General features: G+C 45.4%; 1 protein-coding gene across 3 annotated transcripts in view; it reads right to left on the reverse strand.

Moving 5' to 3' along the window:
* Positions 1 to 320: 320 nt before the first annotated feature.
* The window catches only part of LOC143774315 (mucin-3A-like), a 146,954-nt gene continuing 120,650 nt past the window's right edge, over positions 321 to 26,624 (reverse strand). For 2 of the 3 annotated variants that reach the window (XM_077261768.1, XM_077261765.1), the window contains exon 12: positions 321 to 1,648. In XM_077261768.1, coding sequence (XP_077117883.1) covers positions 1,601 to 1,648 — 48 coding nt within the window. In that variant the 3' untranslated portion in view covers positions 321 to 1,600. The remainder of the gene's footprint in view (positions 1,649 to 26,624) is intronic. The other variant, XM_077261767.1, reaches the window with a different exon arrangement.

Here is a 26,624-nt window from a genome sequence, read left to right on the forward strand (position 1 = left end):
GGCACGGCTCCGTAACGATCTGTCTGTGTTAGGCCACTGTCAGGATCCCACCCCTGACAGGTCCTCTCTCGAACTCTCCCCAGCTACTTTCTCCCTAACTTCCTATCCAACCCCCAGTTTTACCAGAGTGTGAGGAGTGGCCTAATACATAGAACCTTTTGCTCCCCCTGGTGGCCAGAGTGTGAAGTGTAATGTGTGACTGTGATACCTGGTCAGGTGAACTCTTTTAGTGCAATCAGACGTAACATCACTCCCCTTAGCGGCAGAGCGACGTTACTGCAACGACCATGTCTCTGGGGTGCAAGCGCTGCATTCACCTCTTCTACAGCTTCTAGAAGAGTGCAAGCGCTGCACTCACCTCTTCTACAGCTTCTAGAAGAGTGCAAGTGCTGCACTCACCTCTTCTACAGCTTCTAGCAGAGTGCAAGCGCTGCACTCACCTCTTCTACAGCTTCTAGCAGAGTGCAAGCGCTGCACTCACCTCTTCTACAGCTTCCAGCAGAGTGCAAGCGCTGCACTCACCTCTTCTACAGCTTCTATCACCATGGATCTACAACATCTTCTAGGGCAGTGATGGAAGAAACTGCAGTGCCACCTCTTGGTGATTTCCTGTTCAAGGAGATGAGAATGAAGAGGAAAAGTAAGAAGATGAATCCATTATGCTTGGTTATAAGGACTATGAACGGTTATAAAAAAAAGATTTTTACACTCAACACTAAAGATGAACAAAAAGATTTGTGGATGTCATGACGTCATGATGCCGACTGCACAGATGAAGATTACCCTGGTCCAACTGCCATTGAGGTCCATATTGGAGGCCAGAACAGGGCAACACAAATCTTTGTGCTGAATTCAGCTCTTTTTGTCTCATATCTCTCCCAGTCCATTTGGCTTCTCTGTCTTGTCTTTTGTCTTTTATAATCTCCTCTTTTGATCCTCCATTTCTGCCTTTCCCCACCGGACTCCACAATAATGTATAGGGTAAAGATGGACGTTAAAATTGGGTGTCACAAAGCAGGAAACACATGCAGATAGAGACTCAGACAGAGAAGTCAAGAGACAGAAAAGAGAAGAAAAACTTATAGAGAGTGGCAAAAAGAGAGCGTATAACGGGTTTTAACCTCTTCCTGTCAGATGAGACAACTTTCCCTTCTGAGTTCCAATTTCTGGAGCTTCACTCACCTGCGTCAGTGTTTTGGCATATTCAATGACTTACTGTCTTGTCTCAATCCTCTATGTGTAATATAAGAATGAATTGACAATAACTGATTTTAAAAATAATTTTAATTGTGAATGTTATTTTTTTAAATAATAATAACTTATTGATTTGACCAATAAATTACAAAAAAAATTATTTACACACCACTTGATGAGTTTTCCTGAATGCCAGAGCTAATTACAGCCATTCTTGCTCCAACCAGCGTAGAAACATGAGTAATGCCAAACCTTCCATTGAAGAATATTAATAAGAATATAATAACTCAATTTATGCTGCAGGAACATAGTATCCTCTAGATTTTGTACAGAAATCTATATGAACTCATCGGCTTCAGTAGGCAGCACCCTGCATTCTTACACTCAGCCGGCAGGGGGAAGAGGTTCATCCCGGTACAGTCTGTGCAGTCGCCTGAGCTCTTGGGAGAGACAACTGGTAAGAATACAGAAATATAATTTAATTAGATCATTCTGATGCAAAAATATTACTAAAATGCATGTGATATCACCTATTGTGAATGGTGGATCTACTATCTATAAAGGTGTTATCAGTCAATGTACAAAATGAGGAGGAGGTGGGCTGTGACATCACCTATTGTGAATGGTGGATCCTGTGTTATCTACTGTACATAGAGGTGTTATCAGTCATTGTACAGGAGGAGGAGATGAGCTGTGACATCAACTATTGTGAATGGTGGATCCTGTGTTATCTGCTGTATATGGAGGTGTTATCAGTCATTGTACAGGAGGAGGAGGTGAGCTGTGACATCACCTATTGTGAATGGTGGATCCTGAGTTATCTACTGTATATAGAGGTGCTATCAGTCATTGTACAGGAGAAGGAGGAGGTGAGCTGTGACATCACCTATTGTGAATGGTGGACCCTGTGTTATCTACTGTATACAGAGGTGTTATCAGTCATTGTACAGGAGGAGGAGGTGAGCTGTGACATCACCTATTGTGAATGGTGGATACTGTGTTATCTACTGTATATAGAGGTGTTATCAGTCATTGTACAGGAGGAGGAGGTGAGCTGTGACATCACCTATTGTGAATGGTGGATCCTGTGTTATCTACTGTACATAGAGGTGTTATCAGTCATTGTACAGGAGGAGGAGGTGAGCTGTGATATCACCTATTGTGAATGGTGGATCCTGTGTTATCTACTGTACATAGAGGTGTTATCAGTCATTGTACAGGAGGAGGAGGTGAGCTGTGATATCACCTATTGTGAATGGTGGATCCTGTGTTATCTACTGTACATAGAGGTGTTATCAGTCATTGTACAGGAGGAGGAGGTGAGCTGTGATATCACCTATTGTGAATGGTGGATCCTGTGTTATATACTGTACATAGAGGTGTTATCAGTCATTGTACAGGAGGAGGAGGTGAGCTGTGACATCAACTATTGTGAATGGTGGATCCTGTGTTATCTACTGTACATAGAGGTGTTATCAGTCATTGTACAGGAGGAGGAGGTGAGCTGTGATATCACCTATTGTGAATGGTGGATCCTGTGTTATATACTGTACATAGAGGTGTTATCAGTCATTGTACAGGAGGAGGAGGTGAGCTGTGATATCACCTATTGTGAATGGTGGATCCTGTGTTATATACTGTACATAGAGGTGTTATCAGTCATTGTACAGGAGGAGGAGGTGAGCTGTGATATCACCTATTGTGAATGGTGGATCCTGTGTTATATACTGTACATAGAGGTGTTATCAGTCATTGTACAGGAGGAGGAGGTGAGCTGTGACATCAACTATTGTGAATGGTGGATCCTGTGTTATCTACTGTACATAGAGGTGTTATCAGTCATTGTACAGGAGGAGGAGGTGAGCTGTGATATCACCTATTGTGAATGGTGGATCCTGTGTTATATACTGTACATAGAGGTGTTATCAGTCATTGTACAGGAGGAGGAGGTGGGCTGTGACATCACCTATTGTGAATGATGGATCCTGTGTTATCTACTGTACATAGAGGTGTTATCAGTCATTGTACAGGAGGAGGAGGTGAGCTGTGATATCACCTATTGTGAATGGTGGATCCTGTGTTATATACTGTACATAGAGGTGTTATCAGTCATTGTACAGGAGGAGGAGGTGAGCTGTGACATCAACTATTGTGAATGGTGGATCCTGTGTTATCTGCTGTATATGGAGGTGCTATCAGTCATTGTACAGGAGAAGGAGGAGGTGAGCTGTGACATCACCTATTGTGAATGGTGGACCCTGTGTTATCTACTGTATACAGAGGTGTTATCAGTCATTGTACAGGAGGAGGAGGTGAGCTGTGACATCACCTATTGTGAATGGCGGATCCTGTGTTATCTACTGTATATAGAGGTGTTATCAGTCATTGTACAGGAGGAGGTGAGCTGTGATATTACCTATTGTGAATGGTGGATCCTGTGTTATCTACTGTATATAGAAGTGTTATCAGTCATTGTACAAAAGTACTGTAGGAGGAGGTGAGCTGTGACATCACCTATTGTGAATGGTGGATCCTGTGTTATCTACTGTATATAGAGGTGTTATCAGTCATTGTACAGGAGGAGGTGAGCTGTGATATTACCTATTGTGAATGGTGGACCATGTGTTATCCACTGTATATAGAGGTGTTATCAGTCATTATACAGGAGGAGGAGGTGAGTTGTGACATCACCTATAGTGAATAATGGATCCTGTGTTATCTACTGTATATGGAAGTGTTATCAGTCATTGTACAGGAGGAGGAGGTGAGCTGTGACATCACCTATTGTGAATGGTGGATCCTGTGTTATCTACTGTACATAGAGGTGTTATCAGTCATTGTACAGGAGGAGGAGGTGAGCTGTGATATCACCTATTGTGAATGGTGGATCCTGTGTTATATACTGTACATAGAGGTGTTATCAGTCATTGTACAGGAGGAGGAGGTGAGCTGTGACATCAACTATTGTGAATGGTGGATCCTGTGTTATCTGCTGTATATGGAGGTGCTATCAGTCATTGTACAGGAGAAGGAGGAGGTGAGCTGTGACATCACCTATTGTGAATGGTGGACCCTGTGTTATCTACTGTATACAGAGGTGTTATCAGTCATTGTACAGGAGGAGGAGGTGAGCTGTGACATCACCTATTGTGAATGGCGGATCCTGTGTTATCTACTGTATATAGAGGTGTTATCAGTCATTGTACAGGAGGAGGTGAGCTGTGATATTACCTATTGTGAATGGTGGATCCTGTGTTATCTACTGTGTCATGATCTCCATGGCCAGAGAACTAGCATAAGCCTCTATAGGAACAAGCTCTTGGAAGATGTAACTATACTGACCATGAACTAAACCTACCGCATCATCTAGAAGTAGCCAGGTAGCATGTCCTACTTTTTATCCCTATATGCCCAGCGCCGGCCGGAGAACTAAATAATGCTAGCAGAGGGAAATATAAGACCTGACTCACCTCTAGAGAAATGCCCAAAAAAAGGAGACAGAAGCCCCCCACATATATTGGCGGTGATATGAGATGAAACAACAAACGCAGCAGGAAAATAGTTTTAGCAAATTTGAGGTCCGCTTTCTAGATAGCAGAAGACAGAAAGCATACTTTCATGGTCAGTAGAAAACCCTAACAAAACACATCCAGAAATTACTTTAGGACTCTGGCATTAACTCATAATACCAGAGTGGCAATTCCTGATCAACAAGAGCTTTCCAGACACAGTAACGAAACTGCAGCTGTGAACTGGAACCAAAATACAAAAACAAAACATGGACGAATGTCCAACTTATCTAGTAGATGTCTGGGAGCAGGAACAAGCACAGAGAGGCTTCTGATAACATTGTTGACCGGCAAGCATCTAACAGAGAAGCCAGGTTATATAGCGACACCCAGATCTAATCAGAACAGGTGAACAGGGAAGATGATGTCACAAGTTCAATTCCACCAGTAGCCACCGGGGGAGCCCAGAATCCAAATTCACAACAGTACCCCCCCCTCAAGGAGGGGGCACCGAACCCTCACCAGAACCACCAGGGCGATCAGGATGGGCCCTATGAAAGGCACGAACCAGATCAGAGGCATGAACATCAGATGCAGTGACCCAAGAATTATCCTCCTGGCCATATCCCTTCCACTTGACCAGATACTGGAGTCTCCGTCTGGAAACACGGGAGTCTAGGATTTTTTCCACAACGTACTCCAACTCACCCTCAACCAACACCGGAGCAGGAGGCTCAACGGAAGGCACAACCGGTGCCTCATACCTGCGCAATAACGACCGATGAAAAACGTTATGAATAGAAAAGGATGCAGGGAGGTCCAAACGGAAGGAAACAGGGTTAAGAATCTCCAATATTTTATACGGACCGATGAACCGAGGCTTAAACTTAGGAGATGAGACCCTCATAGGGACAAAACGAGAAGACAACCACACCAAATCTCCAACACAAAGCCGAGGACCAACACGACGGTGACGGTTGGCAAAAAGCTGAGTCTTCTCCTGGGACAACTTTAAATTGTCCATCACCTGCCCCCAGATATGATGCAATCTCTCCACCACCGCATCCACTCCAGGACAATCCGAGGATTCCATCTGACCGGAGGAAAATCGAGGATGGAACCCCGAATTACAGAAAAACGGGGAAACCAAGGTGGCAGAGCTGGCCCGATTATTGAGGGCGAACTCCGCCAACGGCAAAAAAGCAACCCAATCATCCTGGTCAGCAGACACAAAACACCTCAGATATGTCTCCAGGGTCTGATTAGTCCGCTCGGTCTGGCCATTAGTCTGAGGGTGAAAAGCAGACGAAAAAGACAAATCTATGCCCATCCTAGCACAAAATGCCCGCCAAAATCTAGACACAAATTGGGTTCCTCTGTCAGAAACGATATTCTCAGGAATACCATGCAAACGAACAACATTTTGAAAAAACAGGGGCACCAACTCGGAAGAAGAAGGCAATTTGGGCAGGGGAACCAAATGAACCATCTTAGAAAAACGGTCACACACCACCCAGATGACAGACATCTTCTGAGAAACAGGCAGATCTGAAATAAAATCCATCGAAATGTGTGTCCAAGGCCTCTTAGGAATAGGCAAGGGCAACAATAATCCACCAGCCCGAGAACAACAAGGCTTGGCCCGAGCACAAACGTCACAAGACTGCACAAAGCCTCGCACATCTCGTGACAGGGAAGGCCACCAGAAGGATCTTGCCACCAAATTCCTGGTACCAAAAATTCCAGGATGACCTGCCAACGCAGAAGAATGCACCTCAGAGATGACTTTACTGGTCCAATCATCAGGAACAAACAGCCTATCAGGCGGACAACGATCCGGTCTATCCGCCTGAAACTCCTGCAAGGCCCGCCGCAGGTCTGGAGAAACGGCTGACAAGATAACTCCCTCCTTAAGAATACCTGTGGGGTCAGAGTTGCCAGGTGAATCAGGCTCAAAACTCCTAGAAAGGGCATCCGCCTTAACATTCTTAGAACCTGGTAGGTACGATACCACAAAATTAAACCGAGAAAAAAATAATGACCAGCGCGCCTGTCTAGGATTCAGGCGCCTGGCGGTCTCAAGATAAATCAAATTTTTGTGGTCAGTCAATACCACCACCTGATGTCTGGCCCCCTCGAGCCAATGGCGCCACTCCTCAAACGCCCACTTCATGGCCAAAAGCTCCCGATTCCCAACATCATAATTCCGCTCAGCGGGCGAAAATTTACGGGAAAAGAAGGCACAAGGCCTCATCACGGCGCAGTCAGAACTTTTCTGCGACAACACTGCCCCAGCTCCGATCTCAGAAGCGTCGACCTCAACCTGAAAAGGAAGAGTCACATCAGGCTGACGCAACACAGGGGCAGAAGAAAAACAGCGCTTAAGCTCCTGAAAGGCCTCAACAGCATCAGGGGACCAATTAACAACATCAGCACCCTGTCTAGTCAAATCGGTCAATGGCTTAACGACATCCGAAAAACCAGAAATAAATCGACGATAAAAGTTGACAAAGCCCAAAAATTTCTGAAGACTTTTAAGAGAAGAGGGCTGCGTCCAATCACAAATAGCTTGAACCTTGACAGGATCCATCTCAATGGAAGAGGGAGAAAAAATATATCCCAAAAAGGAAATTCTCTGAACCCCAAAAACGCACTTAGAACCCTTGACACACAGAGAATTAGACCGCAAAACCTGAAAAACCCTCTTAACTTGCCGGACATGAGAGTCCCAGTCATCCGAAAAAATCAGAATATCATCCAGATACACTATCATAAATTTATCCAAAAAATCGCGGAAAATATCATGCATAAAGGACTGGAAGACTGAAGGGGCATTAGAAAGACCAAAAGGCATCACCAAATACTCAAAGTGGCCCTCGGGCGTATTAAATGCGGTTTTCCACTCATCCCCCTGCCTGATCCGCACCAAATTATACGCCCCACGGAGATCAATCTTAGAGAACCACTTGCCCCCCTTTATGCGAGCAAACAAATCAGTCAGCAACGGCAATGGGTATTGATATTTAACCGTGATTTTATTCAAAAGCCGATAATCAATACATGGTCTCAAAGAGCCGTCTTTTTTTGACACAAAGAAAAAACCGGCTCCTAAGGGAGATGACGATGGACGAATATGTCCCTTTTCCAAGGACTCCTTTATATATTCTCGCATAGCAGTATGTTCAGGCACAGACAGATTAAATAAACGACCCTTTGGGTATTTACTACCCGGAATTAAATCTATAGCACAATCGCACTCACGGTGCGGAGGTAGTGAACCAAGCTTGGGTTCTTCAAAGACGTCACGATAGTCAGACAGGAACTCAGGGATTTCAGAGGGGATAGATGATGAAATGGACACCAAAGGTACGTCCCCATGAGTCCCCTTACATCCCCAGCTCAACACAGACATAGCTCTCCAGTCAAGGACTGGGTTGTGAGACTGCAGCCATGGCAATCCCAGCACCAAATCCTCATGTAGATTATACAGCACTAGAAAACGAATAGTCTCCTGGTGATCCGGATTAATACACATAGTCACTTGTGTCCAGTATTGTGGTTTATTATTAGCCAATGGGGTGGAGTCAATCCCCTTCAGAGGAATAAGAGTTTCCAAAGGCTCTAAATCATACCCACAACGATTGGCAAAGGACCAATCCATAAGACTCAAAGCGGCGCCAGAGTCGATATAGGCGTCAGTAGTAATAGATGACAAAGAGCAAATCAGGGTCACAGACAAAATAAATTTAGACTGTAAAGTGCCAATGGAAACAGATTTATCAAGCTTTTTAGTACGTTTAGAGCATGCTGATATAACATGAGTAGAATCCCCACAATAGAAACACAACCCATTTTTCCGTCTAAAATTCTGCCGCTCGCTTCTGGACAGAATTCTATCACACTGCATGCTTTCTGGCGTCTTCTCAGTGGACACCGCCAGATGGTGCACTGGTTTGCGCTCCCGCAGACGCCTATCGATCTGAATAGCCATTGTCATGGACTCATTCAGACCCGCAGGCACAGGGAACCCCACCATAACATCCTTAATGGCATCAGAGAGACCCTCTCTGAAAGTAGCCGCCAAGGCACACTCATTCCACTGAGTAAGCACAGACCATTTACGGAATCTTTGGCAGTAAATTTCAGCTTCATCTTGCCCCTGCGATAGGGACATCAAAGTTTTTTCTGCCTGAAGTTCCAAATGAGGTTCCTCATACAGCAAGCCCAAGGCCAAAAAAAACGCATCCACATTGCGCAACGCAGGATCCCCTGGTGCCAATGCAAAAGCCCAGTCTTGAGGGTCGCCGCGGAGCAAGGAAATCACAATCCCAACCTGCTGTGCAGGGTCTCCAGCAGAACGAGATTTCAGGGACAAAAACAGCTTACAATTATTTCTAAAATTCTGAAAGCTAGATCTATTCCCTGAGAAGAATTCCGGCAAAGGAATTCTCGGCTCAGATACCGGAGCATGAATAATAAAATCTTGCAAATTTTGTACTTTCGTGGTGAGATTATTCAAACCTGCAGTTACACTCTGAAGATCCATTATTAACAGGTGAACACAAAGCCATTCAAAGATTATAAGGAGAGAGAAAAAAAAGAAAGACTGCAGCATAGACAGACTGGCAAGTGATCCAATTAAGAGCACAGAAAAAAAAAAAAAAAAAAAAAAAAACTCTCAGCAGACTTCTTATTTCTCTCCTTTCTCAGCCAAGGATTTTAACCCTTTAGTGGGCCGGTCAAACTGTCATGATCTCCATGGCCAGAGAACTAGCATAAGCCTCTATAGGAACAAGCTCTTGGAAGATGTAACTATACTGACCATGAACTAAACCTACCGCATCATCTAGAAGTAGCCAGGTAGCATGTCCTACTTTTTATCCCTATATGCCCAGCGCCGGCCGGAGAACTAAATAATGCTAGCAGAGGGAAATATAAGACCTGACTCACCTCTAGAGAAATGCCCAAAAAAAGGAGACAGAAGCCCCCCACATATATTGGCGGTGATATGAGATGAAACAACAAACGCAGCAGGAAAATAGTTTTAGCAAATTTGAGGTCCGCTTTCTAGATAGCAGAAGACAGAAAGCATACTTTCATGGTCAGTAGAAAACCCTAACAAAACACATCCAGAAATTACTTTAGGACTCTGGCATTAACTCATAATACCAGAGTGGCAATTCCTGATCAACAAGAGCTTTCCAGACACAGTAACGAAACTGCAGCTGTGAACTGGAACCAAAATACAAAAACAAAACATGGACGAATGTCCAACTTATCTAGTAGATGTCTGGGAGCAGGAACAAGCACAGAGAGGCTTCTGATAACATTGTTGACCGGCAAGCATCTAACAGAGAAGCCAGGTTATATAGCGACACCCAGATCTAATCAGAACAGGTGAACAGGGAAGATGATGTCACAAGTTCAATTCCACCAGTAGCCACCGGGGGAGCCCAGAATCCAAATTCACAACACTACTGTATATAGAAGTGTTATCAGTCATTGTACAAAAGTACTGTAGGAGGAGGTGAGCTGTGACATCACCTATTGTGAATGGTGGATCCTGTGTTATCTACTGTATATAGAGGTGTTATCAGTCATTGTACAGGAGGAGGTGAGCTGTGATATTACCTATTGTGAATGGTGGACCATGTGTTATCCACTGTATATAGAGGTGTTATCAGTCATTATACAGGAGGAGGAGGTGAGTTGTGACATCACCTATAGTGAATAATGGATCCTGTGTTATCTACTGTATATGGAAGTGTTATCAGTCATTGTACAGGAGGAGGAGGTGAGCTGTGACATCACCTATTGTGAATGGTGGATCCTGTGTTATCTACTGTATATAGAGGTGTTATCAGTCATTGTACAGGAGGAGGAGGTGAGCTGTGACATCACCTATTGTGAATGGTGGATCCTGTGTTATCTCCTGTATATAGAGGTGCTATCAGTCATTGTAAAGGAGGAGGAGGTGAGCTGTGACATCACCTATTGTGAATGGTGGATCCTGTGTTATCTACTGTATATAGAGGTGTTATCAGTCATTGTACAGGAGGAGGTGAGCTGTGACATCACCTATTGTGAATGGTGGATCCTGTGTTATCTGCTGTATATGGAGGTGCTATCAGTCATTGTACAGGAGGAGGAGGTGAGCTGTGGCATCACCTATTGTGAATGGTGGATCCTGTGTTATCTGCTGTATATGGAGGTGCTATCAGTCATTGTACAGGAGAAGGAGGAGGTGAGCTGTGACATCACCTATTGTGAATGGTGGATCCTGTGTTATCTATTGTATATAGAGGTGTTATCAGTCATTGTACAGGAGGAGGTGAGCTGTGACATCACCTATTGTGAATGGTGGATCCTGTGTTATCTACTGTACATGGAGGTATTATCAGTGATTGTACAGGAGGAGGAGGTGAGCTGTGACATCACCTATTGTGAATGGTGGATCCTGTGTTATCTGCTGTATATGGAGGTGCTATCAGTCATTGTACATGAGAAGGAGGATGTGAGCTGTGGCATCACCTATTGTGAATGGTGGATCCTGTGTTATCTGCTGTATATGGAGGTGCTATCAGTCATTGTACAGGAGAAGGAGGAGGTGAGCTGTGACATCACCTATTGTGAATGGTGGATCCTGTGTTATCTATTGTATATAGAGGTGTTATCAGTCATTGTACAGGAGGAGGTGAGCTGTGACATCACCTATTGTGAATGGTGGATCCTGTGTTATATACTGTATATAGAGGTATTATCAGTCATTGTACAGGAGGAGGTGAGCTGTGACATCACCTATTGTGAATGGTGGATCCTGTGTTATCTACTGTACATGGAGGTATTATCAGTCATTGTACAGGAGGAGGTGAGCTGTGACATCACCTATTGTGAATGATGGATCCTGTGTTATCTACTGTATATAGAGGTGTTATCAGTGATTGTACAGGAGGAGGAGGTGAGCTGTGACATCACCTATTGTGAATGGTGGATCCTGTGCCATCTACTGTATATAGAAATGTTATCAGTCATTATAATCCTACCTGTGATAATGAAACTGCTTAAAAGTTGTTTGTACACAATATGAAGAGTGAATCTAGTATGAAGCTTAGTGGCCATTGTGAAAATTGCAAGATTTTATATGCAGGACAAATCTATATTTCTACTGTGATATGCAGTAGATAGAAGAATAATCAAGACTAAGAGTCCTCAGAGGTTGATAATAGAGATCAGTGAGCACTAAAACGCTCGGGTGCTTGTTGCTTGAACCAAGCAATTCCTAATACCCGCATAGCGAGTAAAATTCGAGTAACGAGTATAAAGGGAGTCAATGGGATATCAAGCTTTTTTCCGGCAGACCCTACAAAGAGGTCTGGGGGGCAGTAAAATTGTTGGAATGGATGGGAAAAGTGCCGTATGGAAGGAAACAGCCCCTGGAAGTTGCTGAGAACAATGGTGTCACACTTTTACTCCACTTTAAGGACTGGCAATAAAACATTCCAAACCCTCGAAAAATTGCATTTTACAGGAAAAGAATGGTAAGAAACATTTTTTTCTGTATAATGACTTGTATATAAGGCAACATTTATAAAGGATTTAGGGTATGTGCACACGTTCCGGATTTTTCGCGTTTTTTCGGCAGTTTTCCACTGCTAAAACACTTAAAAATGCATACATTAAGCATCCCATCATTTTTAATGCATTCCGCAATTTTTGTGCACATGCTGCATATTTTTCCGCAATAAAAACACATTGCGGAAAAATACGCAGCATGTTCATTAATTTTACATTTTTTTCGTGGATTTCCCGCTATTTAACCCCTTCCCGACATGCCCCGTACTAGTACTGCGCATGTCGTGTCTCCCCCTTTGATGTGGGCTCCGGCGGTGAGCCCACATCAAAGTCGTGACATGTCAGCTGTTTTGTACAGCTGACATGTGCGCGCAATAGTGGCGGGTGAAATCGCGATCCACCCGCCGCTATTAACCTGTTAAATGCCGCTGTCAAACGCTGACAGCGGAATTTAACTACCGCTTTCGGCGGCGCGGCCGGAAATGAGCGCATCGCTGACCCCCGTCACATGATTGGGGGTCAGCGATGCATCAGAATGGTAACCACAGAGGTCCTTGAGACCTCTATGGTTACTGATCCCCGGTAGCTGTGAGCGCCACCCTGTGGACGGCGCTCATAGCAAGCCTGCATTTCTGCTACACAGCAGCGATCTGATGATCGCTGCTATGTAGCTGAGCCGATCGAGTTGTGCCAGCTTCTAGCCTCCCATGGAGGCTAGTGAAGCATGGCACAAGTTAAAAAAAAAATGTTTTTAAAAATATGAAAAAGATAAAAAAATATAAAAGTTTAAATCACCCCCCTTTCGCCCCATCCTAAAAAAAAAAATTAAAAAAAAGTCAAACCTACACATATTTGGTATCGCCGCGTTCAGAATCGGCCGATCTATCAATAAAAAAAAAGTATTAACCTGATCGCTAAACAGCGTAGCGAGAAAAAAATTTGAAACGCCAGAATTATGTTTTTGTGGTCGCCGCGACATTACATTAAAATGTGGAGCGCCCCCACGCTAAGGGCAGTGGGGTACTCGGTACCGGGTCCCTCTCGATTCTGGGGATGTCACGGTGGCCCGACCCGGTCCGTGGCCCTTCTGAGGGGCGTCCAATTAAAGGTGTTATTTGTCTGGTGTTCGTGACGCCACCTGTGGTATTTGGCCAGGGTGACCGATGCCGCTTAGGGGTCCGCTGGGGTGATGGAATGGCAGCTAGATGGTATACCTTCCCACAGGTGAAGTATGTCCCCAGGGCTTCCCAGTTGTATAGGTGGTGATGGTGGACGTTGTAAGGCGCAATGAATAACGAGGACACAAAGGGGTGCAATCTTGTTGTGAACTCTGTTTTTGGGCTCCCTCTTGTGGTCACAACTGGTACTGTGTGAGTGCTGTCTTTGGGCTCCCTCTGGTGGTTCTTTGTGCCATTCTGTAGGTCTGAGGCAGGATCAGCTGTCTCGTTATCTCTTAGCTGGTTTCCTATTTAGTTCACCTGGACTCTCAGTTGTTGCCTGCTGACAATGTCTTCAGTGCTATTTTGGAGCTCTCCTGCAGTCCTTCGTTATCAGTCTCTTCAAGAGAAGCTAAGTTTTGCTTGGTTCATTTTTTGACCATCAGTGGTCATATGTTTCTTGGTTTATTTTTGTTTTCTTGTCCAGCTTGCTAATATGTGATTTCCTCGCTTGCTGGTAGCTCTAGGGGGCTGAGTTTCTCCCCTCACACCGTTAGTTGGTGTGGGGGTTCTTGTATTCTCAGCGTGGATATTTTGCATAGGGTTTTTTACTGACCACACAGTTCCCTATCTGTCTTCTGCTATCTAGTATTAGCGGGCCTCATTTGCTTAATCTGTTTTCATTTCTACGTTTGTGTTTTCCCCTTACCTCACCGTTATTATTTGTTGGGGGCTTCCTATATCTTTGGGGTAATTTCTCTTTGAGGCAAGTGAGGTCTTACTTTCCCTCCAGGAGTAGATAGTTTCTCAGGCTGCGTCGAGACGTCCAGGATTTTAGGCACGTTCACCGGCTTCCTTTAGTGTGTTGGTTAGGATCAGGTTTGCAGTCAGTCCAGTTACCACCTCCCTAGAGCTCGTGTCTATGTTCATAAACTTAGCTAGTCCGTTTTGTGATCCTCAGCCACTAGGATCATAACAGTACAGCAGGCCAAAAAAAAAAGTGTTTAATGCATCGCAGAAGTGGGATAAGAGAAGCCCTGAGTACAATTTTTTTTTTTTTCTCTCTATCTTTGCTGCAGTCTGTCCAGCTTCTCTCATACCCTTAATCTCTGGGTGGTTTTGTGTTCAGCTGCAGACATGGATATTCAGAGTCTGACTTCTAGTGTGGATCATCTTGCTGCAAGGGTGCAAAGCATTCAGGATTTTGTTGTTCATAGCCCTATGTCAGAGCCAAAAATACCTATTCCTGAGTTGTTTTCTGGAGATAGATCTAGGTTTCTGAATTTTAAGAATAATTGTAAATTATTTCTATCTTTGAGACCTCGTTCCTCTGGTGATTCCGCTCAGCAAGTTAAAATTGTTATCTCCTTGTTACGTGGCGACCCTCAAGATTGGGCCTTCTCTCTGGTGCCAGGAGATCCTGCATTGCTGAATGTGGATGTGTTTTTTCTGGCACTTGGACTGCTTTATGAGGAACCTAATCTTGAGAACCAGGCAGAAAAGGCCTTGCTGGCTCTTTCTCAGGGCCAGGATGAAGCTGAGGTGTATTGTCAAAAATTTCGGAAATGGTCGGTGCTTACTCAATGGAATGAGTGTGCCCTGGCTGCAAATTTCAGAGAAGGTCTTTCTGAAGCCATTAAGAATGTTATGGTGGGGTTCCCCACGCCTGCAAGTCTGAATGACTCAATGGCTTTGGCCATTCAGATTGATCGGCGTTTGCGGGAGCGCAAATCTGCGCACCATCTGGCGGTGTTTTCTGAACAGAGACCTGAGTCTATGCAATGTGACCGAGTTCTGACCAGAATTGAGCGGCAAAATCATAGACGTCAAAATGGGTTGTGCTTTTACTGTGGTGATTCAACTCATGTTATCTCAGCATGCTCTAAGCGCGTAAAAAAAATCGCTAAACCTGTCACCATTGGTACTATACAGCCTAAATTCATTTTGTCTGTTACTTTAATTTGTTCTTTGTCATCCTACTCGGTTATGGCTTTTGTGGATTCAGGTGCTGCCCTGAATCTGATGGATTTGTCGTTTGCCAGGCGCTGTGGTTTTGTCCTGGAGCCTTTGGAATTCCCTATTCCACTGAGGGGAATTGATGCTACACCATTGGCTGAGAATAAGCCTCAATATTGGACTCAAGTAACCATGTGCATGACTCCTGTACATCAGGAGGTGATTCGCTTTCTTGTGCTGCATAATTTGCATGATGTTGTCGTGTTGGGTCTGCCATGGCTGCAGGCCCATAATCCAGTTCTGGATTGGAAAGCTATGTCTGTGTCAAGTTGGGGTTGCCAGGGGATTCATGGCGATGCTCCTTTGGTATCAATTGCTACTTCCACTCCTTCTGAGGTCCCTGAGTTTTTGTCGGACTACCAGGATGTATTTGATGAGCCCAGATCCGGTGCCCTGCCTCCTCACAGGGAGTGTGATTGTGCTATAAATTTGATTCCTGGTAGTAAGTTCCCTAAGGGACGACTTTTTAATTTGTCTGTACCAGAACATGCCGCAATGCGGAGCTATATAAAGGAGTCTTTAGAGAAGGGACATATTCACCCATCCTCCTCCCCTCTTGGTGCAGGATTCTTTTTTGTGGCCAAGAAGGATGGTTCTCTGAGACCTTGTATAGATTATCGACTTTTAAATAAAATCACGGTCAAATTTCAGTATCCTTTGCCATTGTTGTCTGATCTGTTTGCTCGGATTAAGGGGTCCAGTTGGTTCACCAAGATAGATCTTCGTGGTGCGTATAACCTTGTGCGCATTAAGCAGGGGGATGAATGGAAAACAGCATTTAATACGCCCGAAGGCCATTTTGAGTACTTGGTGATGCCTTTTGGACTCTCTAATGCTCCTTCTGTGTTCCAGTCCTTCATGCATGACATCTTCCGAGAATATCTGGATAAATTTATGATTGTGTATCTGGATGACATTTTGGTCTTTTCTGAGGACTGGGAGTCCCATGTGAAGCAGGTCAGGATGGTATTTCAGGTCCTGCGTGCTAATGCCTTATTTGTGAAGGGCTCAAAATGTCTCTTCGGAGTACAGAAGGTTTCCTTTTTGGGTTATATTTTTTCTCCTTCTACTATTGAGATGGACCCAGTCAAGGTCCAGGCTATTCATGACTGGACTCAGCCTACATCTGTTAAGAGTCTTCAGAAGTTCTTGGGTTTTGCTAATTTTTACCGTCGCTTCATTGCTAATTTTTCTGGCGTGGTTAAACCCTTGACGGATTTGACCAAGAAGGGTTCTGATGTGACTAATTGGTCTCCTGCGGCCGTGGAAGCCTTTCGGGAGCTGAAGCGCCGGTTTTCTTCGGCTCCAGTTTTGTGTCAGCCTGATGTCTCTCTTCCTTTTCAGGTCGAGGTTGATGCTTCTGAGATTGGAGCAGGGGCTGTTTTGTCGCAGAGAAGCTCTGATTGCTCTGTGATGAAGCCTTGTGCTTTCTTTTCAAGAAAGTTTTCGCCTGCCGAGTGAAATTATGATGTTGGTAATCGGGAGTTGTTGGCTATGAAGTGGGCATTTGAGGAGTGGTGACATTGGCTTGAGGGAGCTAAGCATCGTGTAGTGGTCTTAACTGATCACAAAAATCTGATTTATCTCGAGTCTGCCAAGCGGCTGAATCCTAGACAGGCTCGTTGGTCGTTGTTTTTCTCCCGTTTCGATTTCGTGGTCTCGTACCTGCCTGGTTCGAAGAACGTGAAGGCTGATGCTCTTTCTAGGAGTTTTGTGCCTGACTCTCCGGGAGTTTCAGAGCCAGCTGGTATCCTCAGAGAGGGAGTGATTTTGTCTGCCATTTCCCCAGATTTGCGACGAGTGCTGCAGAAATTTCAGGCGGATAGACCGGACCGTTGCCCACCAGAGAGACTGTTTGTCCCAGATAGATGGACCAGCAGAGTTATTTCCGAGGTTCATTCTTCGGTGTTGGCAGGACATCCTGGGATTTTTGGTACCAGAGATTTGGTGGCTAGGTCCTTCTGGTGGCCTTCCTTGTCGCGGGATGTGCGTTCCTTTGTGCAGTCCTGTGGGATTTGTGCTCGGGCTAAGCCTTGCTGTTCTCGTGCCAGCGGTTTGCTTTTGCCTTTGCCTGTCCCGAAGAGGCCTTGGACGCACATTTCCATGGATTTTATTTCGGATCTTCCAGTCTCTCAGAGAATGTCTGTCATCTGGGTGGTGTGTGATCGTTTTTCCAAAATGGTCCATTTGGTGCCCTTGCCTAAGTTGCCTTCCTCCTCCGATTTGGTTCCTCTATTTTTTCAGAATGTGGTTCACTTGCACGGCATCCCTGAGAATATTGTGTCTGACAGAGGATCCCAGTTTGTGTCCAGATTTTGGCGGATCTTTTGTGCTAAGATGGGCATTGATTTGTCTTTTTCGTCCCATCCTCAGACGAATGGTCAAACCGAGCGAACTAATCAGACCTTGGAAACTTATTTAAGATGTTTTGTTTCTGCTGATCAGGATGATTGGGTGACTTTTTTGCCTTTGGCCGAGTTTGCCCTTAATAATCGGGCTAGTTCTGCTACTTTGGTTTCGCCTTTTTTCTGCAATTCTGGTTTTCATCCTCGTTTTTCCTCGGGTCAGGTTGAGCCTTCTGACTGTCCTGGGGTGGATTCTGTGGTGGATAGGTTGCAGCAGATTTGGAACCATGTGGTGGACAATTTGAAGTTGTCACAGGAGAAGGCTCAGCGCTTTGCCAACCGCCATCGCGGTGTGGGTCCCCGACTTCTTGTTGGGGATTTGGTATGGCTGTCTTCTCGGTATGTTCCTATGAAGGTTTCCTCTCCTAAATTCAAGCCTCGCTTCATCGGTCCTTATAAGATTTTGGAAATCCTTAACCCGGTGTCATTTCGTTTGGACCTCCCAGCGTCGTTTGCCATTCATAACGTGTTCCATAGGTTTTTGTTGCGGAGGTATGTGGTGCCTGTGGTTCCTTCTGTTGAACCCCCTGCTCTGGTGCTGGTTGAGGGCGAATTGGAGTACGTGGTGGAGAAGATCTTGGATTCTCGTATTTCTAGACGGGGGCTTCAGTATTTGGTTAAGTGGAAGGGCTATGGTCAGGAGGATAATTCCTGGGTTGTCGCCTCTGATGTTCATGCGGCCGATTTGGTTCATGCCTTCCATGTGGCTCATCCTGATCGCCCTGGGGGTTTTGATGAGGGTTCGGTGACCCCTCCTCAAGGGGGGGGGGTACTGTTGTGAACTCTGTTTTTGGGCTCCCTCTTGTGGTCACAACTGGTACTGTGTGAGTGCTGTCTTTGGGCTCCCTCTGGTGGTTCTTTGTGCCATTCTGTAGGTCTGAGGCAGGATCAGCTGTCTCGTTATCTCTTAGCTGGTTTCCTATTTAGTTCACATGGACTCTCAGTTGTTGCCTGCTGACAATGTCTTCAGTGCTATTTTGGAGCTCTCCTGCAGTCCTTCGTTATCAGTCTCTTCAAGAGAAGCTAAGTTTTGCTTGGTTCATTTTTTGACCATCAGTGGTCATATGTTTCTTGGTTTATTTTTGTTTTCTTGTCCAGCTTGCTAATATGTGATTTCCTCGCTTGCTGGTAGCTCTAGGGGGCTGAGTTTCTCCCCTCACACCGTTAGTTGGTGTGGGGGTTCTTGTATTCTCAGCGTGGATATTTTGCATAGGGTTTTTTACTGACCACACAGTTCCCTATCTGTCTTCTGCTATCTAGTATTAGTGGGCCTCATTTGCTTAATCTGTTTTCATTTCTACGTTTGTGTTTTCCCCTTACCTCACAGTTATTATTTGTTGGGGGCTTCCTATATCTTTGGGGTAATTTCTCTTTGAGGCAAGTGAGGTCTTACTTTCCCTCCAGGAGTAGATAGTTTCTCAGGCTGCGTCGAGACGTCCAGGATTTTAGGCACGTTCACCGGCTTCCTTTAGTGTGTTGGTTAGGATCAGGTTTGCGGTCAGTCCAGTTACCACCTCCCTAGAGCTCGTGTCTATGTTCATAAACTTAGCTAGTCCGTTTTGTGATCCTCAGCCACTAGGATCATAACACAATCTCTTTACCTTTTAGTGAAGACTTCGGAGTCCACAATCCAGAGCACTGCTAACAGGGCTGGCTGAGTCCGGCCGGTCCGAAGGCACATCCAGAGTTCCCTTTGCAGGTGGAAATCAGTAGCCTTCCTACTAGCACCTGTGTGTTGTAGTACCTCCCTGCTGAGCACCACGGGATAATCCTCACAACTTTCGTGGATGTTTCTGATCTTCTCTCTCTCCGTCCCCCAGATGGTATGGATAGGACAACCCATATGACGGGGTAGGCCTGGAGCTTATTTATAGGGACCCTAGAGACGCCCCTCTCCCACAAGTTGCCACTGTGTCTTCTTAGGTATTAAGGTCGGGCAGCCAACTTGGAATTAACTGCCCTGCCATTATCTGGAGTAATGTGTAGAGTCAATTACTCCCTCGGTGTTCTGGCCACCGGCTACGTGCCTCAGAAGGAGGCTGCCGATCTCGGGGCAAGACTCCTCCCGGTATTTTCTCCTTGTGCTGTGACTTCGTTTCTCACTCTCCACAATACAATTCCTTTCCTGTCCTTTCTTAGGATGCTGCCGCAATGAAGTGCAGGCGCAGCTCCGTAACGTTCTATCTCGTGCTTGGCCTCTGTCAGGATCCCACCCCTGACAGGGACCCTCTGTCTGCAGCTCAGATGTTCCTCCTTCTCCATCTGTCTGCCTGACAGGTCCTCTCTGGGTCAAACCCAGGTAGCTTCTGACTGACTTCCTATCCAACCCACCAGTTTTACCCGTGTGTGAGGAGTGCCCTAATAGATAGAAGCAAGGCTCCCCCTGGTGGACTGAAGTGTGAAGTGTAGTGTGTGACTTGTGATACCTGATCAGGTGAACTCCTTTAGTACCATCAGACGTAATATCACTCCCCCTGGTGGAAGAGCGGCATCACTACAACGACCAGGACTCTGGGGCCCTGCAAATGCAATAACGGGCGATCAAAAGAACGTATCTGCACAAAAGTGGTATCATTAAAAGCGCCAGCTCGGCACGCAAAAAATAAGCCCTCACCTGACCCCAGATCACGAAAAATGGAGACGCTTCGGGTATCGGAAAATGGAGCTGTTTTTTTTTTTTTACCAAAGTTTTGAATTTTTTTCACCACTTAGATAAAAGTGAACCTAGACATGTTAGGTGCGTGTCTATGACCTAGAGAATCACAATGGCAGGTTAGTTTTAGCAATTAGTGAACCTAGCAAAAAAGCCAAACTAAAAACAAGTGTGGGATCGCACTTTTTTTGCAATTTCACCACACTTGGAATGTTTTTCCTGTTTTCTAGTACATGATATGCTAAAAACAATGGTGTCATTCAAAAGTACAACTCGTCCCGCAAAAAATAAGCCCTCACATGGCCATATTGACGGAAAAATAAAAAAAGTTATGGCTCTGGGAAGGAGGGGAGCGAAAAACGAAAACGCAAAAACGAAAAAGGGCCGCATCTTGAAGGGGTTAATGCATTGGGAAGCTCCGGAAAAAAAAAAAAAAAAAATCTGCACAAAAGCCACGCAAAAAAACACGAGAAAACCGCGAGTAAAACACGAGAAAAACGCATGCGGATTTTCTGCAGAAAATCTCCGGTTTTGTTCAGGAAATTTCTGCATAAAATCCTGACGTGTGCACATACTCTAAAGATATAAATAATGTAAGTAAAGCAAAATTGATTTTTTTATTAAAAAAATAGGACATTTCAGAGTAATTTATGAAGGAAGGAAAAAGTTATAAAAATAAGGAACTCAGATACACCCTGTATTAGACATAAAGGAGGCCACATACACATTCTGGTCACATTGTCATGTATTGGCCTCCTAGACTCATATAGACTATTTTGAGGGTTATGTACCAAGGAAATGTCCTGTAGACCACAGAATAGTCTATGGGTGAGCAATATAAAACTAAAACATTTTTTAACAAGTTTTTTAGGCTTAAATAGCATGAAATGGACCAAAGTAGATGTAAAAGCCCTATGGATGAGTAATATTACCGAAATTTTTAGAAAGTTTTTCGAGGGTTATGTACCAACGAAATGTACTCCAGACCATGGAATAGCCCATGGGTGAGCACTATAATACCTATAAAATTTTGAACAAGTTTTTGAGGCTTATATACCACTGAAATCTACCCACGAAGATGTAACACACTATGGATGAACAATATAATTGTTAAGGCTAGCGGAACGCATCAAATAATTTGGAAGATGGTATAAGGTGCGTTCGCAGCCCGGGGTCCACCGTGCAGAGATGGAACCTGCTGCTGAGTAATGACGGACTATATGGCGGTATAATGTGGATACACACACGGGTTAGCTTCACCCAGTATGAAGGAAGCGAACCCTGTTGAGTCACAGTGCCGCAGTACCGCACAATGAGCGCAAGCAGAGAGTCACAGAACTCTATCCCAAGACTCAAGGAAAGAGTTCCTCTAGACTTCTTGCGCTCGACACTGCTTCTGGGGTGTCAGAGTAAACGGAAACAAAAATTAAATGCACAAGAGTGCGTGCAGTGCCGCTCTGGTGGATGCCACTAACCACCCAAGTCTGGCGGTCACTGCAATAGGACGCAGTATCTTGTGTTAGGTGCAGATAGCACAGACGGGCGTTAGATAGCAAGTATCTGGAGTGGCCCCCAAGCGCAGGGCAGCGGGGTACTCGGTACCGGGTCTCTCTCGGTTCTGGGGATGTCACGGTGGCCTGACCCGGTCCGTGGCCCTGCTAAGGGGCGCCCAATTATATATGTAGGTGACGGTATAGGTCGCAGTAAATGACGAGGACACAGGGTTGCAGTCTCTTTACCTCTTTACTGAAGTCTTCGGCATCCGCAATCCAGAGCACTGTTAATAGGGCTGGCTGAGACCGGCCGGTCCGAAGACACATCCAGAGTTCCCTTTGCAGGTGGAAACCAGTAGCCTACCTACTAGCTCCTGTGTGTTGTAGTACTTCCCTGCTGAGCACCACGGGATAGTCCTCACAACTGTCGTGTATGATTCTGTTCTTTCTCTCTCCGTCTCCCAGATGATATGGATAGGACGCACCCGTATGACGGGGTAGGCCTGGAGTTATTTTATAGGGACCCTAGAGATGCCCCTCTCCCACAATTGCCTCCGTTGTCTTCATTAGGTGAAAAAGGTGAGACAGCCAACCTAGAGTTAACTGCCCTGCTGTTGGTTCAAAGTAATGCGTAGAGTCTATTACTTCCTCGGCGTTCCGGCCGCCGGCTACGCGCCTCAGAAGGTTGTTGCCGATCTTGGGGCACGACTCCTTCTGGTTCTATCGCCTTTGTGCTGTGATCTCGTTTCTCACTTCTCCACAATATACTTCGCTTTGTGTCCTTTCTTGAGATGCCGCCGCAATGAGGTGCAGGCACGGCTCCGTAACGATCTGTCCTTTTGCTAGGCCTCTGTCAGGATCCCACCCCTGACAGAGATCCCCCTGAATCTTCCCAAGTAACGCTCTCCTCTCACTAGATGTTACCTGGGCAAAACCCAGTCAGCTTCTCCCTAACTTCCTATCCAACCCCCAGTTTTAGCAGAGTGTGAGGAGTGGCCTAATACATAGAACCTTTTGCTCCCCCTGGTGGCCAGAGTGTGAAGTGTAATGTGTGACTGTGATACCTGGTCAGGTGAACTCTTTTAGTGCAATCAGACGTACCATCACTCCCCTTAGCGGCAGAGCGACGTTACTGCAACGACCAGGACTGCAACGACCAGTCAACAACACTAGGAAGGGGGATGATTAATGAGCGATTTTCACACATCTACACACACACGTTTTCAAGTATACACCCCCTCCTTGGACCTCGCTACGCTCGAAGGCAGCAATGAGCTGCAGAGCTCGAATGTGCTCAGCAGGCTCTCAGGACCTGTTCTCTGGGCCATAATTCTTCAATCCACCAAATAAATTTTTTTACCACGTACCACCTTACACCCCAAGATAGCGTTCACCTCGTAATCGTCTGTAGACGAACCCGATGACCCGGCAGATGACTCGGAAAATCGGGACATGTGTACAGGCTTTAAGAGGGACACATGAAAGGTGTCGGTGATACCTAGGAGTGGAGGAAGGGCCAGAAGGTAGACTACAGGGTTAACCTGTTCCAGGACCTTGAAGGGACCCAAGTAGCGAGGTGAAAACTTAGTGGACTCAACTCGCAGCCTGATGTTACGGGTGGAGAGCCACACTAAATTGCCAGGAGCAAAGGTCGGAGCGGGGCGCTGATGAGCATCGGCGTAGGATCTCATTCTCTCCTTGGAGGCCCGGATGGCATCCTGAGTGTGGTCCCAAATGTCCCGTGCCTCCACAGCCCAGTCTGCCACCCTGGAGTCGGCGGAAGACATGGGCATAGGCACAGGAACCTGCGGATGCTGACCATAGTTAAGGAGGAATGGGGTCTGCCCAGTGGAGTCGGCTACGGCGTTGTTCAGCGCAAACTCCGCCCACGGTAGCAAGGATGCCCAGTCCTCCTGCCTGGCTAAAACAAAATGTCGCAGATATGTGACCAAGGTCTGGTTGGCCCTCTCTACCAACCCATTCATCTCGGGATGGTATGCTGAAGAGAGATTCAACTCGATGCTGAGTAGACAACAAAGCTCTCTCCAGAACCGAGACGCAAACTGGGGACCCCGGTCATTGACAATTTTGTCCGGCATACCGTGTAGGTGGAAAATGTGTTTTATAAACAAAGCTGCCAAGGCCCGTGCAGAAGGTAGCCGTGGAAGCGGCACAAAATGCATCATTTTAGAAAAATGGTCGGTGATTACCCAAATTATGGTGCAACCACGGGACTTGGGTAATCCTACCACAAAGTCCATCCCGACCATCTTCCAGGGCCTGTCTGCCACCGGCAGGGGATAAAGTAACTCAGCTGGCCATTGTCGAGGAGACATATTCTTATTCTTGGCGCAGGAGACACACGCCCGAATATAGTCTCCGATGTCACAGGCCATATGCGGCCACTAGTACATCCTCGCCAGAAGCTCGGATGTCCTTTTGGTCCCAAAGTGTCCACCCACCCTGGACGAGTGAGCCCAAGAGAGAACCTCCAGTCACAAATTTGATGGCACAAAAGTCTTGCCCGGGGGCACAGACTCTAGAGAAACCAGAGCCACGGTCCTCAGGCTCTCAGAAGGGACAATAGAAGGTTCCTCCTCCTCCTCCTCTGCTGATGACAGCAACCTGAACTCCATAATAAAAGGGTCTGAACCACAGGACTAGCATATAGCAAATGTTGTGCCAATATTCAAAAAGGGGACAAAAACTGAACTCGGAAATTATAGGCCAGTAAGCTTAACCTCTACTGTGGGTAAAATCCTGGAGGGTATTTTAAGGGATGCTCTGCTGGAGTATCTGAAGAGGAATAGCCTCATGACCCAATATCAACATGGGTTTACTAGGGACCGTTCCTGTCAGACTAATTTGATCAATTTCTATGAAGAGGTAAGTTCCGGACTGGACCAAGGGAACCCAGTGGACGTAGTGCATATGGACATAGTTACATAGTTACATAGTTATTAAGGTTGAAGGAAGACTTTAAGTCCATCTAGTTCAACCCATAGCCTAACCTAACATGCCCTAACATGTTGATCCAGAGGAAGGCAAAAAAAAAACCATGTGGCAAAGAGTAAGCTCCACATTGGGGAAAACAATTCCTTCCCGACTTCACATACGGCAATCAGACTAGTTCCCTGGATCAACGCCCTATCAAGGAATCTAGTGTATATACCCTGTAACATTATACTTTTCCAGAAAGGCATCAAGTCCCCTCTTAAATTTAAGTAATGAATCACTCATTACAACATCATACGGCTTGGACTTTTCAAAAGCTTTTGATACGGTGCCACACAAAAGTTTGATACATAAAATGAGAATAAGAGGGATAGGGGAAAATATGTGTAAGTGGGTTAAGAGCTGGCTCAGGGATAGGAAACAAAGGGTGGTTATTAATGGAGCACACTCGGACTGGGTTGCGGTTAGCAGTGGGGTACCACAGGGGTCAGTATCGGGCCCTCTTCTTTTTAACATATTTATTAATGACCTTGTAGGGGGCATACAGAGAAGAATTTCAATATTTGCAGATGACACTAAACTCTGCAGGGTAATCAATACAGAGGAGGACAATTTTATATTACAGGATGATTTATGTAAACTAGAAGCTTGGGCTGATAAATGGCAAATGAGCTTTAATGGGGATAAATGTAAGGTCATGTGCTTGGGTAGAAGTAATAAGATGTATAACTATGTGCTTAATTCTAAAACTCTGGGCAAAACCGTCAATGAAAAAGACCTGGGTGTATGGGTGGATGACAAACTCACATTTAGTGGCCAGTGTCAGGCAGCTGCTACAAAGGCAAATGAAATAATGGGATGCATTAAAAGCGGGATAAATGCTCATGAGGAGAACATAATTTTACCTCTATACAAGTCACTAGTACGACCACACTTAGAATACTGTGCACAGTTCTGGTCTCTGGTGTATAAGAAAGACATATCTGAACTAGAGCGGGTGCAGAGAAGAGCGACCAAGGTTATTAGAGGACTGGGTTGTCTGCAATACCAAGATAGGTTATTACACTTGGGGCTATTTAGTTTGGAAAAATGAAGGCTAAGGGGTGATCTTATGTTAATGTATAAATATATGAGGGGACAGTACAAAGACCTTTCTGATGATCTTTTTAATTATAGACCTGAGAGAGGGACAAGGGGGCATCCTCTACGTCTGGAGGAAAGAAGGTTTAAGCATAATAACAGACGCGGATTCTTTACTGTAAGAGCAGTGAGACTATGGAACTCTCTGCCGTATAATGTTGTAATGAGTGATTCATTACTTAAATTTAAGAGGGGACTGGATGACTTTCTTGAAAAGTATAATGTTACAGGTTATATATACTAGATTCCTGGATAGGGTGTTGATCCAGGGAACTAGTCTGACTGCTGTATGTGGAGTCGGGAAGGAATTTCTTTCCCCAATGTGGAGCTTACTCTTTCCAAATGGGTTTTTTTGCCTTCCTCTGGATCAACATGTTAGGGCATGTTAGGTTAGGCTATGGGTTGAACTAGATGGACTTAAAGTCTTCCTTCAACCTTAATAACTATGTTACTATGTTACTATGGAGCGGGAGAGAGTGTCGGCACGAATGTTCTTCTCCCCGGAGAGAAAATGGAGGGTGAAATGGAAC

The sequence above is a fragment of the Ranitomeya variabilis genome, chromosome 5 (genome assembly GCF_051348905.1).
Source record: "Ranitomeya variabilis isolate aRanVar5 chromosome 5, aRanVar5.hap1, whole genome shotgun sequence".
NCBI lineage: Eukaryota > Metazoa > Chordata > Amphibia > Anura > Dendrobatidae > Ranitomeya > Ranitomeya variabilis.